The sequence below is a fragment of the Amphiura filiformis genome, chromosome 11 (assembly GCF_039555335.1).
Source record: "Amphiura filiformis chromosome 11, Afil_fr2py, whole genome shotgun sequence".
In the NCBI taxonomy this organism is placed as follows: domain Eukaryota; kingdom Metazoa; phylum Echinodermata; class Ophiuroidea; order Amphilepidida; family Amphiuridae; genus Amphiura; species Amphiura filiformis.
The window spans coordinates 1,274,951-1,293,455 of record NC_092638.1 but is presented as its reverse complement, the minus strand read 5'-3'; the positions used below and the strand labels follow the sequence as shown (position 1 = coordinate 1,293,455).

General features: G+C 36.7%; 1 protein-coding gene across 1 annotated transcript in view; it reads right to left on the bottom strand.

Moving 5' to 3' along the window:
* The window catches only part of LOC140164198 (mixed lineage kinase domain-like protein), a 32,747-nt gene that overhangs the window by 5,548 nt on the left and 8,694 nt on the right, over positions 1-18,505 (bottom strand). Inside the window, exons 2-7 of the mRNA XM_072187442.1 lie at positions 15,210-15,284; positions 11,174-11,327; positions 10,548-10,657; positions 2,100-2,338; positions 795-928; positions 494-543 (exon numbers count right to left, since the gene is read on the bottom strand). Coding sequence (XP_072043543.1) covers positions 494-543; positions 795-928; positions 2,100-2,338; positions 10,548-10,657; positions 11,174-11,327; positions 15,210-15,284 — 762 coding nt within the window. The remainder of the gene's footprint in view (positions 1-493; positions 544-794; positions 929-2,099; positions 2,339-10,547; positions 10,658-11,173; positions 11,328-15,209; positions 15,285-18,505) is intronic.

Sequence of the window (18,505 nt, the reverse complement as noted above, 5' to 3'; positions counted from 1 at the left end):
GCAAAAAAGAAATGATATGGTTCGGTGACAAAGTATTGTTAATAAATTTTTGATAGATTTTAAAGGAGCGTCAAGCCTCAAATCCATAACAAATATAATGGCAAATACAAAATATAACTGCAATTATAATAATTATAACAAATGTCTTTCTTTCTTTCTATTGTTTCAGCTAAACACTTGATAATCGGCTGCAAAATATGTTTAAACTGTTTCATACCGAGCTACTCTTTTGCAACGGCTATACGAGATATTATTATCATGATTAACATGAGCTGCTTCGTGCATACACATCTGTACATGATGTAAAAATAATAATTATTACTAAAGAGACACTTCATTTGGTTTCTTTTAATACTCGGGTTCAAAGGTATGTCCCATTATCTAAAGAGGCTAAAAAACGAGTTGGGCCATTTTCATATGAACATTTTTACATAACGTTATGTAAGCATAGTAATAATTAAGTAAGATCATGCTTTAAAACTATAAAACTTACTGTCATACGGCTCTTTGCAAGTGACTATCTCCCACATAACAACACCAAACCTGAGAAGAATATTTAAAGAAAAAAGTAGACTTTTATATATTTACCAGTATGTAAAAAATATCCTGCAACAGGTTATATAATAGTCGAATTTTCATACGATATCTGGACCCATTACAAAGTATTAAATTACGCACCATTATTTTATCTACCAATAAACGACAATAAAGGTTGTATGTACTAGTTGAATATAAGTCCAGTTAGTTCATCTACTAGACAAGAATATCAACAACAACCGGGGGTTACAACTTACGAGAAGATTTCGCTGCGTTCATCGTAAGGGGTGGATGAGTTCATCATATGTTCAGGAGCAGAGTATCCAATTGATCGTTTTTCATGGTTTTTGCCGGAAGATGTTCTTGTGTGCACGAAACCCAAATCGGCTATCTGTTTTGTCATAAATATAATATGATACGTATCTGTATCAGCTAACTACTGTATTGATTGTTAACTTATAATTTAACACTTACATTTATATATATGAATAAAAATTAAACACCATAAACGTCTTTCGTAAGGCACAGATACAAGTTGCTCGTATTTTGTATTGTTGGTGAAACAGCACATTAGTCCCTTTTGCCACCGTTTGGTGCCCTATTAATACATGTATAATATGGCATTAGCAAATATAAAAGGGCTAAACAGTAAATACTTGCATTTCGACTTGTATATCATTAGTGTTTATATGCTTTCATAAAGCATACCTAATCAAGATCCAGCAAACACAAAATGTTTTACAGAAAATGTTTAAACGTCGGGTTATATAAAGGGTATATCAAAACGTTTTAATAACATTCAAAAAACATTTTGGAAAACTTCTAAACAGAATGTTATTTGGGGGTTGAAAAAATATTTTGCAAACATGTTTGGCCAAAATATTTGCCCTAACGCTTTTAACCCGTTTTTATGACCTTTATATAACCCGACATTTAAATGTTATTAAAACGTTTTGAAAAAACAAAACAAACATTCTAAGAACATTTTTGTGTTTGCTGGCCTATACTTTCATACTATAGACAAGCTTCCTATCGTTAGCAATTGTATATTACTCCCTATTCAATACTGTAAGTAATTTCCTGCCAAATAAAAAATTGAGAATTGCAAAATATTTTAATATCTGATTTTTATTTGACATTATCTCTGTTAAATGACATTTTAATTACATTAATTTGCTACTTTCTTACTTTGATCATCAACTATGATGCTAAACAAACAAAGAACACCAATGTATTATTTATCAATGTATAAATAATATTATGTACAACCATAATTGCCATATAGCCTAATTAGATCCCCAGTGCAAAAACATGTACTGATTGTATTGGGTTGTGACCAATCTTTTCAAAATAAAGAAGATAATAATTAAGAATTAAAAGAGTCTTCGTGCCTTTTTTAAAAATCTTAAACAGCAAACTAAGAATTATTGTAATACGTCCTTTATGTGCTGTTTTAAGTACCCTAAACGAGACATTTGAGTATCTTGACTATACATTTTATGGTTGTACGCGGATATTATACGTAACCACCCCCACCCATCACAATATCAAGACTGTATTACCTTAACTTCATAAGACCGATCGACAAGAAACTTCTTGCTATCGATACAACAGTGCAGCATTGGGGGTACCATGCTGTGAATTCGATAGAGACCTAAAGCCCCTCCCAAAGCCATGTGAACACGTCGAGACCAGTCGATGTTGTCCCTGCCTTCCTTCTTGTCAAGTGTCTGCAGTGTTTCTTTTAGTGTACCACGTTTCATATATTCCATGATAATCATTAACGTTGAAGTCGGGCCGTCTGTGAAAGCAGTTCAAAGCGTTAATATGTCACTTATCATCACTGATCATGCGTACAGCTTAAAGCTGGAGGAATATAGACAGGTCCATCCCAGGAAAAAACTAACACTTTTTCCTACCAGAACCAGTATGTTGCTGGGGTTGCTTGCTTGCTTGCTTGTGCAAGAAGCGAAGAGGAAGCAGCTTCAAGTGTTCTTATGTGGCAGCCCAAACATGGAAAGCGAACAAGAGGTGCCCCCAAGAAGGATTATATCAAGATGTTGGCAGATGATACAGGTTTAACAGGCCCAGACATCAAGAATTGTATGCTTGACAGAGCAGTTTGGAGAACCATTATGGGAGTCCGACTACAAGAGTCGACATAAGCAAGCAATGTTGCTGGGGTTAAAATGATAAAAAAAAAGCCCACAGGCCACTTCGATTGTTTCCTGAATTCATGATGGCAACCAAAGTCCCAAAATTCCACTAGATTCCTTAATAACTCATGTTTAAAGCATGATGATCAAAATAGATCTAGGGGCCACTGCAAAAGTATACTACAGTCCAAAATGGCGGCCAAATTCGCAAACGGGTCAATTCATGCCAATTTAATACTTACCGAGTGTACACCCAATCTCTTGGATGTTGTTCTACAATTGGCCATGGGTACCGTTTGCGCTCCTCAAGGTGAGGTCACAACAACAAAATCAAATTCCCTTTTTTTGCCGAAAGTTTTGAGACCTTTCAGCATGTTGAGCATTTTGAGCTTAATTGGTCAATAGCAGGTTATTTTACAAAGTATCCTATTTAAAGGACAATATCTCAGCAAATAAACCAATTATGACCTTCTTATTACAGAGGGCTGATAACAAGCTAGTCATAAATGAGTAGTAGTAAAACCAATGGGATATTTATATTTTGTTTTAGTTTCAGAGGGGGTCAAAGTAAGACCCTCGTGCCGTTGAAACAAAATATTTTCCCATTTTCATGGACCAATGGTGCTGTTTCCATGCATTGTAATGGTTTTTAACGCTCAAAATGTATTATCTGTCTACCAATGTTTATGATCCAGTCAAAACAAACAAACAATTGTAGCCCCCCCCCCCCCCTGCAAAATGCCAACCCCCCCCCCCCCCCCTATTTGGTTTAGCCACAAAAGTCATCTAAATGTCACAAACTTTGACGGGCCAGTGCATGAGGTGCACAAAAGGCAAAGAAGTATATTTTATGCATCTAAAAGAGTGTATTGTGAAGTTAATGGCAGAATTGGCTTCTCAAATTTGTAGTTTTACTTTATAACTGAATAAGAAAAAGGGTAAAAAAGCATACTTTTAACTTAAATGATGATTTCAGGTGTAGGGCTATACAAAGTTCCCTTTTTAAACGCCAATATGGAATGAATATTTGCATTTCATTTTGATTTCAGAGGGGTCACCATGTGTCATAAAAATGGCAACAGCGTGTTCAACAGCACGTGACACCGATTCTAAACCCCCGTGAAGGCAAGACGAAATGCAACTATCTAATTTTGTTATTACTGCTGATTAAAGATGTAGCTGATTAGTGGCCTTGTGCAATAATAAAAAAAGTCATGGCTGATTTAATCGTTAAAATATTCCCCTTTAAAAGGGATATTTTAATACCCCTAAGTCAAACTATAAAAATTTAAAACAAATTATATCCTTTCATATAACTTAAATATAATCTTTCATATGCAAAAAAGTATACTTCTCTATCTTTAGCGCACCTCGTGTACCGGGACGTCAAAGTTTGTAAAAATTTACTTTTGTGGCAGGACCAAATAGGGGGGTCTGGCATAACGCATATGGTCTACAAATGTTTGGTTTGTTGACTGAATTATAGACATTTGTAGATAATTAATACATGTTAGGAATTAAATGACCCTTATATTGCATGGAAATATCAGCATTGGTCCGTGAAAATATTTTGTTCAACAGCACGAGGGTCTGACTTTGACCCCCTCTGAAACTAAAACGAAATATAAATATATCATTGTTTTGGGCGAAAAACGCGACGCGTTTTTCGTCCTTATTGCGATGGGTTTTGGCATACTTATTTCCTCACAGCGTTGCAGAATAAAAATAAAATAATCGTGCTGTCTATGTAATCAGGAAACTACAGAGGTGATAGTGTACATTTAAATTTGTCATTACTACTTCATGTTGATATTCAAACAGTGCTATAAAGTTGTCTTAGCAAGGAATGTGTTTGTATTAAAAGAAATAATTGTTTTACAACTTGGATGAACTAGAATTACTTTTATGCAAATCCGAAACTTGCAACAGATATTTTTCATTTCTTTAAGATTTAGCGGTATTGCCAGATTGTACGTACAGTTGGACTACATTAATAGCCTCATTATAGTTTTATTAATACTGGCAAAATACTTGCCTATATGTGCTTGTTGTTCTGCTATAGCGTATAGAATCTGTTAATGATACTTTAACCACACAGTCAATTAATTTATGTCAACATGACCTTTTCACGAGGCTGTGTTTATATAACTGAATTCATTTATACAAACACAACCTTGAGTAAATTAAAGAGAGTACTTAAGGGATCTGGAATGGTCGTTTCGATAGTATTTTTTGTGGGACATGAGAGCACATCAGACATATGGAATTGCATTCCTAATACGAAGAATGTCTTTCTGATATCAAATAATTTTCATTTTTTGAAAATCACGATGTAATAGGCCTACAAATTTTATGACAAATTATTAAAATTTGATATTTTTCATATTTTTGATATATAACAGTCGTCGAAGTAAATTTTATAAATCTAATGACATATTCTTAAAGTGTATGTAGCTGGGAGGAAAAGCCGATCAATTGAAAAATTTTGACCTTTCATATTGAAAATATGGACTTTTTCCCCAAAATGACCTGATTCTTTTTGTGTTTTGGGAAAAAGATCCATATCTTCAATACGAAAGGTCAAAATTTTCAATTGATCGTCGGCTTTTTCATCCCACCTACATACACTTTAAGTAAAAATCATCATTTGCGAATTTCAAAAAATCAAAATTATTTTATATCAAAAGGACATTCTTCGTATTCAGAATGCAATTCAACATGTCTGAAGTGCTCTAAGGTCCCACAATAAATACTGTCCAAACGTTCATACCCCATCCCTTAAATGGGGAAACTTAGGCAGGCGATAAAGAGAAAATATATTTACTTTACCACTTATGGATCCTATCAATTGAGACTTAATGTCTGTTAAGTGAGGGCTGTTATTTGAACAGTTATGGGATTGGTTAATAATATTATTTTGATAGGTTTCAGGTGGTGGTCGCAGTGCATTCTCTAAATTCAGTAAATTTCCACCGTCAACCGTGTAATTGAATGGGATTATTTTGAAATTTTAAAACGCTTGAAATATCACAAACAAATAGGCCTATGTTAATAAATAATATAAATACAAGCTAAAACCGTTGGGGTTCGATAATGAACCCCACAAAATTAACCGAGTAGGCCTATATTGGAAAATGCCATACGGCCGGTCACAAGTTGCCGGCTCTATCATGCCACTCTCCGCCTGATAGGTTTCTACCTCTTACAAATGTTATTCGGGTCAAATTTATTGTCAGAACACGGAGATAAAATAGCATTGAAATAGAAATAGATGTATCAAGGACGTTTATGAACATTAATAAATAGATGTATCGAGCATGTTACGTTTATGAACATTAAGACATAGATGTAACAAATTGTTATACGTTTATGAACATTAATAAATAGATGTATAGAGGATGTTAAGCTTATGAACATGATTTTCAACATTGTTAACAATATTGCTAGTATGTCAACAAATGAAAGTTCTGTAATTTGTTGAAATTCTTCAATACTAAATTATTTTGAATGTCATCAAATTGTAAATCTCTAGTCACATTTTCGATGTATTAACAACTAGCTATGTAGCAAAGACGTTAACTTCATGTACAAAACATTAACGCTCTTATTTTGTAAACATTGTATACCCATAGCTACATTAATCAACTATAAATGTTCTGTAATTGTTCCATATCCTTCATTTCTATTATACTTTCAGTGTATTAGCAAGTAGATGTATATATGTATAACAGATGTTATTCATTTGTAAACACTTTATTTCATAAACATAGGATACCCAAAGCTACTTATTATGTTAACAATGAACGTTCATTGACTGTTAGGCTAAGTAAACGTTACAGGATAATTCTGCCTCAAGGTTCCTGCTTAAATTGTGTTCAAGAATCAACTAAGATTTATTTGGCCCACCTTTTGCCAGTAAATAGGCTGTCATGAATTATCCAGTGTATTTTTATTATACGTGCCCGGTCTTATCACTTTGTACACAATAGCTCACCAATCTGAAAGCCTGTTTTAATCACAATGGTCAGAATTAAATAGCCAAAACGATTAGACAAATAGGCTACACTGTCCATACACTGAGTACAGTCTCATTGCAAGATCATAGGCTAAGTACCGTAGTCCTTGTCATTTGAGGTACGTAAAAACATACTCATTATGATCGATGCGAATTATAGAAACAGTTCAAACAATAAAATAACTACACCTTTATCTTGACACTTCCTCATTTGTTCGCCCTGTTCCTTTTTAAAGGAATTTTTATTACTACTACTAATTTATGCTAATTAGCCCTGTGTAATTAGAAGGTTATAGCTGATTTAGTTGCTGATATATTGACCTTTAAAAATGGTACTTTGTAAAATAACCTGCTATGTCTTAGCTCAAAATGCTCAAGGTCGCAAAATTTTCGGCCAAAAAAGGGAATTTGATTTTTTTTGTGACCTCACAATTGTAGAACAACATCCAAGAGGTTGGGTGTACAGTGTACACTCGGTAAGTAATAAATTAGCATGAATTGACCCGTTTGCGAATTTGGCCGCCATTTTGGACTGAAGTGCACTTTGCAGTGGCCCCTAGATCTATTTTGATCATCATACTTGATCAGCACCTTTGAAGTTTTATAAGTTGTATACTATGACCATAATGACACATGGATTCATTGTGTCATTTGAATATAGAGTTTTGTCATTTTGGGTCACGTGGTTAGTCGGTTTAATGTATGTGCACATTTGTTAAACAATATCTCTATATAACTTGAAGGTAAAATGAAATAGTTCCATAACATTCTAAGACTGTAAACATGAGTTATTTTAATAAGGATTTTAATAGAATTTTGGGATTTTGGCCGCCATCTTGGATTCAGGAAAAATTCGAAGTGACCCGTGGGCTTTTTTATCCTTTTAACCCAAACAACATAATTATGTGCCAAGTAATTATCTGCCTATAATTTGTGCCTTGGCTGAGCTGTTATCATGGCTATAATGAGGGTGATATGCCTGTAGACGTCATCTCAAAATGCTCGATAAAAATCCGAGATCTCAGCATGATTACTAGCTTAGCGTTAGGATTTTATCTTTGAACTACAATGGAAGGCCAGCAATTCCTAGGACGGGACAACATGTGACAAAACGCCAGTTTACGCCCAAATATCCAACAACAAAAATTTCCCCCACTTGAACCCACATCTCATATGCACAGTTTATCCCTTACATACACTGTGTCTTGAATATCATTTGTAGCCCATCAACCCTGTGATTAAGAGGCTAGGAAATAATTCCTAATGTCTCATACCCAGGTTTGTATCCCTTTATCTAATCCTGTCCGACATGACAAGGACTTTTTAGCACATCTTATCTTGTATTGAGACAATGGCAGCCTTTTTTCTAAGCATGTTTACTATTGGATTGAGCCATCACATGATTATAATAGGCTTTACTGATTGGTGGGTAAGGTCAATGCTATTGTTTATTTTGTGATAAGGCTGTGCATATTACTGCATATATGAAAAATACACTGCATATTTTGATACAGGCGATTCACTCAATTACTTCCAACTGACGAAATTTAGATCCTGTTATCTACCCAGTAATGTTTGCTTATCTTAATTGGAACCTTTTATAATTATTGGGCCAAGGTTATCATTTGCATGGTATAATTGAATTTCAATAGGCCTATGATAGTAGGTTTTTCTTGCTGGAGAGTTAAGCCAGAGTCAGGATGTAGGTATCATTTATCAAATCACTAATTTATTGTAAGATCAGTGCAGAGTAGGTTTGATATGAAAATGGAAAGTTGGAACAAATTACTATACACCTGATCCGTGAACTGTGTCTATTTGAAAGACTCTTCTTGTTGATATAAACTGCTCAAATAAAGAAAGTCCGCAGTCATGTAACCCGTCCTACACCAAAACCTGATCTTGTTATGAAAATTTGATTGTTTCGGTTGTGTGCAGAATCTTGTTAGCTCTAATTTGATACCAAATTTGATACCAAACACTCAAAAGTGACAAAGACTGATACCAGTTTATGGCATTTGGTGCATTTTCAAAAGTTGCAAATCAAAACGATAACGCGGTCGAAATTGCTTAGCGTGGCAATGTGGTCAAGCTTGCTTGCCCACGATGAACCCATGTCGACTATCCCAAGTGCGCGCTTTATTCAATTGTTAATTTAAAACGCATGGATTGCTACAGTGCTTTACTGATGAATACTAGGGCACGATGCGATCGATATGACCTAGCGGTTGTTTCGGGCTATGTCAATGGTCGCGCTGTGCCATTCACAACTACAGCTCCGCGAGGTCCATTTTTAATTTGCAACTTTTGCAAATGCACCAAATTTCATATACTGGTCTCAATCTCTGAATTTAGAGTTTTGGTGGCAAATTTGGTATCAAGTTGGAGCTAACAAGATTCTGCACACGACTTTATCAATTAAATGTTCATAACACGATCAGGTTTTGGTGTAAGACGGGTTACATGACTGCGGACTTTCTTTATTTGAGCAGTTTATAATAATTGTTTTAAGCAAAAAAGTAAAAACGGAGACAAGTGACTTTCTTGAAAAGAAAGGAGAAAGGAAAATTGGTTATAAACATTTAAAAAAATATGTCTACAGTTGTGCATTTATAGAGAATTTCGAGAGAACAATTGCTCGGAATGCATTACTACCAGTGTCTTGATCGGCATAACGACGAATTCTTCTGGAGATATTCTTGAGACGACTGACATGTTCATTGCTGAATCAAAGATTACGTTCATTTTTTTTCATGGTAGCTGAAGGTGTTATTTCAGTACTACAAACGTAAAATGTGATGTTGTGAAAGCGATGCACACACAACTCTTGAAATAATGGCGCGCAAAAATTTGGAAGTTGAATATCGATCTTAAAAAATCTTACAAATGATTATGTACTGAAATCGCTAGGATGGGCGCAAAATCGATGATGATTGGTCAATTTGGCGCCCCTTAAATGTGGTGTCCAGGGCACGTGCCCCCATATGTTCCCTCCCGCTAGCGAACTATTTTACCGTAGTTAACATTTGAATAGGGAGCCCGTTTAAGCAACTGTATACGTGGTGTCCCGCCTATTAGGGTTAGGGTTAGGGTTAGGGTTAGGGTTAGGGTTAGGGTTAGGGTTAGGGTTAGGGTTAGGGTTAGGTTTAGGGTTAGGGTTAGGTTTAGGGTTAGGTTTAGGGTTAGGGTTAGGGTTAGGGTCTTAGGGTTAGGGTTAGAGTTCAATATTGATCGGAGATAGGGCATATATACGTATTAACTAGTAATATAGTATATCGTGTATATACGCTTTATTCCGTAATCAACAAGTATGATAGAAAGACGGCTTTCTGGCAGAACCACTCGTAGCATAGTGGTATAGCGTCTGACTATGGATCGATAGGTTGTTGGTTCGAACCCCGGTCAATCCGTGGTAGAATTTTAAATATAATATAGTTCGTTTCTTTTTGTTAAGTAAGAAGAAATACTTAGTAATAATGGCATGTGGAATCTAGCCTCATAATACATGTAATACTATACATTATGTATTATAAGTTTCTCCTATTCAAATGTTAACTACGGAAAAAAAATTCGCCTCCCGCTACGCCACTGTAAAAAAAAACAGTGTCATAATAATTAAAAAAATAAAACTGAAGTCACTGTATAAGTAAGTATTGAAAAGCCGAATATCTTAGTTGTAATGTTATATTAATTTCAATTACATCATACTAAAATCTCTAAATTGGTCATTTTTGTTGCACCATTTCTTCTTCAGATACACTGTTGTGCCGATTTAATTATGATAAATATTGTTACCGGTTTATATATACCACCAGGATAAATACGTTGATCGAACCCACCTTTTTCCTCGCACAATCCCCAAAGTCTCACGACATTGTTCGAGTCGAATCGCTTTAGGTTTTCAGCCTCCTTCCTCAGTGCTCGTTTAACCTCGCGAATGTTCGCACTTCTACATTGTATACAGAAAGGAAAACAAACGTTTGGTTACCAGGTATCATGTCACGTATATACTACCGAGTGAAGTAGTGGAACTAGAGTGTATTCCATACCAGAACTTGGATGACCAGCAGTGACAGAATTATTACATTTTTTTTCACTTTTATAGTCGCTTATAACATATTTCTCACAGATATGGAGTGACAGTATTATTATGTATAACTCATCTGTGTAGCACCCAACAAGGTTAGGCAATAATTGTGAGCTCCCCGGTTATATTTCCAAACAGCGTGCCAACAATTACTTACCCCCCCCCTCCCCATGTTTCACTCCTTTGAGGTTAATATTTGGCCTAAAACGTTTGTCCCGATCCAACAAGCTGTTCGAACAGCTCCCCTTCCTCTCCACCCGGTCTGTACACCACTGATCCTATATGAAAGATTTACGGTGGGTTTGGTGTTACGATAGGTTGAGGTCTTACAACGCTAGCAACGGTTTCGTGAAATCAATCAATAAACAGGAAAAGTACCTTTGAGGTTGTAACTTCTTAACTGCTACGTCATATCTGTTGAATGTTGCCTTGTAAACTGTGCCCATACTTCCTGCCCCTATTTTCGCTTCAAATTTCAGGTTTTCCTGTTTGATGATCTTTATCTGGTCGACGCTGTATCCTGACTTGGATGCTATATTTGTATCAAACAAATACGATATTATAGTGAAAATGAAGGCAAACAGCTTATCTACATATACATATACATTTCCACTTTAAATATCTGCATGTACTGGGTTTCTATGGGATCAACCATCCAAGGGATCGCTGCTTTGTTTTTGTCTTTTGTACGTTTACTATACGTTTGTACGTTTACTATAGATATTTAACTCAATTGATTTTCACGATAATTCCCTTGTCTGTTTGGTTTTGTTGTGCACAGTGATTTTCATCATTTCCAGTGTACTCTTGTACTGTTTTCCTGACATTTCTGTGGGCTCTGGACTTGTTCTGGTGTACTTTTTATTCCCATTGATCCATGTTGTTTTTGCTATTTTTGCTACGTTTTCTATTTTAGTCCACCACCGCCGCCCCCCCCCCACGTACTGTCTACTCTGTGTTTTATTTGTTTCCCCACGTCAAGTTGGTGTACCTTGAAGGAGAAACTTATCCTGATGGGGGATTTCAACGCCAAAATTGGCTCTGACAGTAAAGCTTGGATCCCCGCAATAGGCAAGTATGGTATTGGTAAGATCAACAGCAGAGGGGAGAAACTGTTGGATTTCTGCATGCTCCACATGTAACACCCACTTCCAGCATAAAGCCTGTAGAAAGGTAACATGGACTTCACCTTGTGGGAAATACAAAAATATGATTGACTTCGTCATAACTCAACGGGAGAACCTAAGTACCATCCAGAAATGCCGATCATACTGCTCAGCTGATGTGGGCTCAGATCACAATCTAATGATCGCTAAAGTGGTGTCAGCACCAGTCAGAACCAAACGCCTGAAAACAACTCCAAAAAGCTATGACGTCAGTGGACTTACCAACCCGCTGATTGCAGAAGAGCCAAGATTGGTGGTACTTTTGAATCCCTGCTTCAACTGGAGGATACTGATGTAGAAGACCTGTGGGCTAAGTTCAGAGACACCACAAACAAAATTACTGAAGAATCAGTTGGTATTAGGAGGGCCCGCCAAATGAAGGGATTGCCTGAAGAAGTCAGGAAAATGTGCCACTTGAGAAGAAAAGCCAGAGTCTTGATGTTAAACAACCCCTCAGCTCAAAGCAAGAACTGCTATCGGAAGCTGAACAAGGGGGTCAAATATCAAGTGAAGCAGTGGAAAAGAAAACTTCTTGAAAAAGGTGTTCAAGAAATGGAAGAAGCCCATGCAAAGAACATAAGCCATGATCTCTTCAAGAAAGTCACAAAACTAGCAGGTGATAAAACCAAAGTTCAAACTGCAGCCAAAGACAAACATGGTTCACTACAAACAGCCCCGGAGGAAGTAATGAAGTGCTGGGAGGAATACTTCAGTAAACATCTGCATACAGAATTCCACAGAGACTGTAATATACTTAACTCCATCCCGGAGCCTGTCAACCCCGCTACAGCAAGTTTGCCCTTTTCAATAGATGAAGTTGAAGAGGCCATCAAGAAGCTTAAAAACAACAAAGCGTGTGGTTGGGATAAGATCTCAGCAGAAGTGTTGAAAGCAGGAGGACCCATGTTGAAACAAATGTTGTTGAAGATCATCAACACTGCCTGGGCCGAAGGAAAAATCCCTGAAGACTGGAGTAAAGGTCTAATAACCCCTGTGTACAAAAAGGGCGACAAACTGGACCCAGCCAACTACACAGCTATTACCCTCCTGTCAATCCCTGGAAAAGTATTCTGTAGGATGGTTCTTAACCGAATTCAGCAGACTGTAGATAACCATCTGAGAGAGGAACAGTGTGGGTTCAGGAGTTCCAGAGGCACTTCAGATGCGGTATTTACAGTAGGCCAAATCTTTGGAAAGGCTAAAGAAAGACGCATTCCAATACACTGGAACTTTGTAGACTTCAAAGCAGCATTTGACACCAAATGGAGGGAGGCCCTTTGGAAATGTCTGCGATCAGTAGGAGTAGACACCAAACTGGTGAACCTCATTGCAAAAATGTATGAGCAAACCAAATGCTCAGTCGTGGTAAATGGAAAGATCACCGATTGGTTTGAAGTCCTAGTTGGTGTTAGACCTAGATGTCTTCTCTCACCATGCCTCTTCAATCTGAAGTTTGTCATGACGGACATCCAAAATCTAGGCTCAGGTGTGCAGATGGGTGACATGTGCAATGCACATTGTGCATTAACAGCATCCGATATGCAGATGACACCACACTCATGGATATGGACTTTGAGAACCTGCAAATCTCCACCAATGAATTGGAAAAAGCATGCAGCAGCTGGGGAATGAAAATTAACCCAACAAAATGCAAGCTCATGTCTGACGATCCAAGAGATATCATGCTGAACCAAATGCCCATTGACAAAGTAAATAACTTTCTGGGTAATAGTGTGTCCTCAGTAGAAGAGGATATTAAACGTCGCACAAAGTTGGCAGCCTAGGCATTTGGTAGATTGAAAATACCATCTGGTCTAACCATGACATCACCAGATCACTCAAAGTAAGGATCAACCAGTCGCTCATCCTCCCTATTGCCACCTATGGGTCAGAATATTGGGCGTTACGTGAATCCGATCGACACAGACTGGATGTTTTGAAATGCGATGCCTTGACAAAATCTGCAACAATTCCATCAGACAGAGTCTCAACATCACTAGCTCCATCAATGATGTTATCTGCCGGAGACGTGTGAAATGGGCTGGGCATATCTTCAGGATGCCTCTACATCGGCTTCCCCACCAAGCCTACATTAATGACTTCAGCAACAAGAGACCACCAGGTCGTCCCCCAACCAGATGGAAGGACCAAATTCAGAGGGACTTGGGAATGACCCAACATAAAGCAAAGACACAAGCAACAGACAGAACTGAATGGAGGAGTCTTACTCGGCAGAGGGCAAAGGGCCACACCGGCCTGAGCAGATAAGTCACGTCATATTTAGCCGAACTTTGGGTTAAAACATGCTTTATTTCATGATTTTCATCATTTTTTTAGTGATAATTTATATATTTATACAAGAAATGTATATCAATGTATTGAGCTGGATGTTAGAATTGAAAAAGCTAACGGTAACATATTTCTGTGACTCAAAGTATTTGACCAGTGACCTCCAGAAAACCACAGGCCCTTTCAGCATGAAATACGTTATTTTTATGATGAGCACTCCATTGCAGTTTCCTTTTGTGAAGGTGGCTTGGGAATAGTTCCTTCTTCTGTGTTTCTTCTCTGTTTACAAGCAAACAAAATCAGCTTATACTTAAGCGTATGAATAACAGGGCTTAAGCTACACTAGCAAGTGCCACGCCGTTGCAACGTTCAACCCGGGGTGATGTAAGGCAGCAGGCCGGACTAGTGTAGAGCTATGAAATGTGTCGTTGATCAATTTTAACGTAGGGTCGTATGCAGCATTCTGTCTTTCTCGTCATTGTATACCGTTTGGGATGAACGACCGGCATTTGATTGAATTGGATTTCATGGTGAGTCTCGACCTGATGTTGATCAACTTCTGGAAATCTTTTGGGCTTTTGGCAATCAGTGGGAGATCATCTGTTAGCAGAGAATTCGGTGGTTTTGTTGCTCATACGGTACCCAAGGTGGCTGTGTTTATCAAGCAGATCAGGACCTAAGTTGAAGACAGCCAGAAATAGGGTGCAGGATAGTTGTTACCCTTTGAACACACCAACACTACAGTTTATTCAGTCTGTTGTCCAATCTTTTGTCTTTACACAGATGTAACTCTCATTGTTAACTTGATTAATCAGTGTGTTTTGTTGTGCATTCTGAATCTGAAGTGAATTTGGGAAAATGTGTTTTTGGCCTTGAGTCACATTTGCGACTCGTAACACACGTCTCATATCCTATTAAAAGGCAAGAAATATGGAACTAAAGATATGTAAAACACTTACGTGGTAGCCATTTGGCGGCTTCTTCCAAGTCCTTCTGGGCTTTCTCCAAGTCTATTTCCCGTCCTCCTGGATTGCCTGTAAAATGAGTTTTGTTTTGTTTTATTAATTTCTTCTTTTGCCTGGGTTCATAGTGAAGGCTTTAAGATATACTCTGTTCTGTTCATGAGGCACAGGGCACACCGACATCGCCTGGCTAATAATTATTTGGTGCAGCAGAGACATTAAAATGAATACACGGGATCGATACACGTGAATTGCTATGCACGATTTTGATATCAGACGAAAATCTTCGGATAGTGGGTTAGAAAATGATGAATATCTCCCGTAAATGAATTTTTCTCAAGAAACCAGATGTGGTCTCATACACTTGAAAATACGTGTTGAACAGATATTATAGTCGTTAGCGTGCGCTTTGAAAATTGGCCGAGCGCTTTGAACTCAAAATTTGACCAAAACTCTCAATTTTATATTGCGTTGGTCCTGTAGGCCTATGGACTACAGCGCGCAGCAGGCTATAGCGGCACTCACTCAAGTGGAGACAGTATATTAACCATTGACCGCAATGTCGTATACAAGCTTGCTCACACAGCGAGAAATCAATTACCCCGTCCTTTGTCATAGCCTTAGTCAGGTATTTTCGCTAATAATATGCATCTCATAAGGTCCGAATAAAATAGCCATGTGTGGCTGTGGATTCAACCTACCAAGGCGATTTCTACTATGAAGATATCGGGGCGATGTCACTGTGCAGGGGTCATGTTAAAATATACATTAAAATAATTTATAATAATAGAAAACATAAATACATGTACGATGGTCGATCAGTTTGTACCTCACGGTTGTTTGATGTATATAGAATTGGCTTCATTATTAACTAAATGCAAACTATAGATGGCGCTATTTATCCTAAATCATATTTTTTATTTGCAAGGGGTAGGTGATTAATACTACTATTAAAACACCTGGAATAGGTGAAAAAAGCAACAAGGACATTTTATAAACATATTTTTATCAAACAATAAAAGGAATTGTTTGTATTAAAAGCTTGAAAGAGTAATGTCCAGTAACTAAATAGCGCCACCAATTTTGTCATTAATAGATACATTTTATATCCAAAAAAGCTTTAAAATGCTATAAAAGTGAATAATTTTGTAAAAGGTGGAAATTAAAGTTAAGAATGACTCAAAAGCATCTTTATATATTAGCATGATATCACATTTAGCTGTTTAAGCATAAAATTTGGTTTTACATGATGTTTTGTTTGAAAAACTAATAAATGATCCCATTAAACAACCGTGACCTTTGTCTTTCAAACAACACATGTAAAAATTATATCACACACTTGAATACGTAATTCTACAGTCACTGGATGATAATAAGTAGCTTTTGTTAAAGGGAATAAGAGGCTGAAATGAGGTATTGATATTTTTAACTTTGATTCCCGAGAAAATCTTAAAAGATTTTCTCGGGAATCAAAGTATGGAGAGTGCTTTTGGATTAGAAGTAGAACACAAACCTCCAGTTCATAAGACCAGTGGCGTAGATTTCTTTTGAGGGGATGTGGAGGGAAAAAGTACCAGCACCTTTTGGCAACAGAAAATGTTTATGGTACAAATGCCCGCGAAAAAAAAAGCCAAATTGAAACTAAACTGGTGGAAAATGGTGCAACAGCGGAATAAAGGTGCGCGCGAAGCGGGCAAAAATTGGTACTTTGGGGGCTAAAATGGCCAAATAGGAAGTTAATTTGGTCAGAAACCCACATACCGGCGTCAACATTGGGGGAATGATTACATGGACCACCCCCTGCCAAAATATTGGGGGGATTTATGGACTAAATTTAAACGCAATATTCATACGCAGAGATTGAAATGTGTGTGATACTTCGCGTACTTTGCTTTTCCCATTTTGGATTCCAACGTAGAATAAAACGCAGATGCTACGTTGAAATATGCTGATTTTACCTCATGTCTAAGTCCCAGCAACGCGCCCAATTTTCAAGTGTTTCAGTTTTCTTTTGTTCCTTTTGAATAGGCCAGTTTTTCAATCCCTTCTCCATGTTTAAGCCAGATCTGATTACAATCGTATAATGAACATAATGCTAGAGCCCTTTGGGATTATTCTGATGATCACAGCACTTAATATGCAGCAAATATTGGATTTTAAAGTGATTTTTAGTTATCAGCCCTGTTTCGCCCCTGTATGACCATAAACTCAAAATCTGCGAGGACCCCATTAGAAATTCTCAAAATTTAAATATTTTCAAAAATAAGCTGAAGGAGGTTTTGTTCTAATTTATTTTATTTTAGTTTTAATTTTTAAATTTAGTTTTCTCTTAAGGGATCTAAAATGAGCGTTTATTGCGTTTCGACAGTATTTTTTGTGGGACATGAGAGCACCTCAGACCTATCGAATTGCATTCTGAATACGAAGCATGTCTTTCTGATATCAAATAATTTTCATTTTTTGAAAATCACAATATAATACAAATTTTATGACAAATTATAAAAATTTGATATTTTTCAAATTTTTGATATATAACAGTCCTCGAAGTAAAATATATAAATCTAATGATATATTCTTAAAGTGTATGTAGCAGGGAGGAAAAGCCGACGGTCAATTGAAAATTTTGACCTTTCATATTGAAGATATGGATTTTTTCCCAAAAGACCAATTTTTTGGGGTGTTTTGGGAAAAAAATCCATATCTTCAATACAAAAGGTCAAAATTTTCAATTGATCGTCGCTTTTCATCCCACCTACATACACTTTAAGTATAAATCATCAGATTTACAAAGTTTACTTCAAGTACTGTTAAATATCAAAAATATCAATTTTTAATGATTTGCCATAAAATGTGTATTGCAAATTTCAAAAAATCAAAATTATTTGATATCAGAATGACATTCTTCGTATTTAGAATGCAATTCGATATGTCTGATGTGCTCTAATGTCCCAAAATAAGTACTGTCCAAACGTTCATACCCCAGCCCTTAATCTCTTTGTAATGTAAATAAGTAAGTCCTCCCTTTTGTGTTTCTGTATTTAAGTGTAATTGTAGCTTACCACCATATGATTTGAATATATTTCGGAAGAAGGGGTCGGCAAATTTGTTTCATATGAAGTCCCTGACTACCTTTAGGTATGCCAACATCAATGGTGGGCATTCTAAGTGTTTCTAGATTATTTTTTACAAAACCTTTGATTTTCGTGAATTTAACGCCTCTGAAACACATTCTTAAAATCAAGAACAAAGATATGGCACTGCTAACATGTAGAAGTTAATATTTTCACATCCAT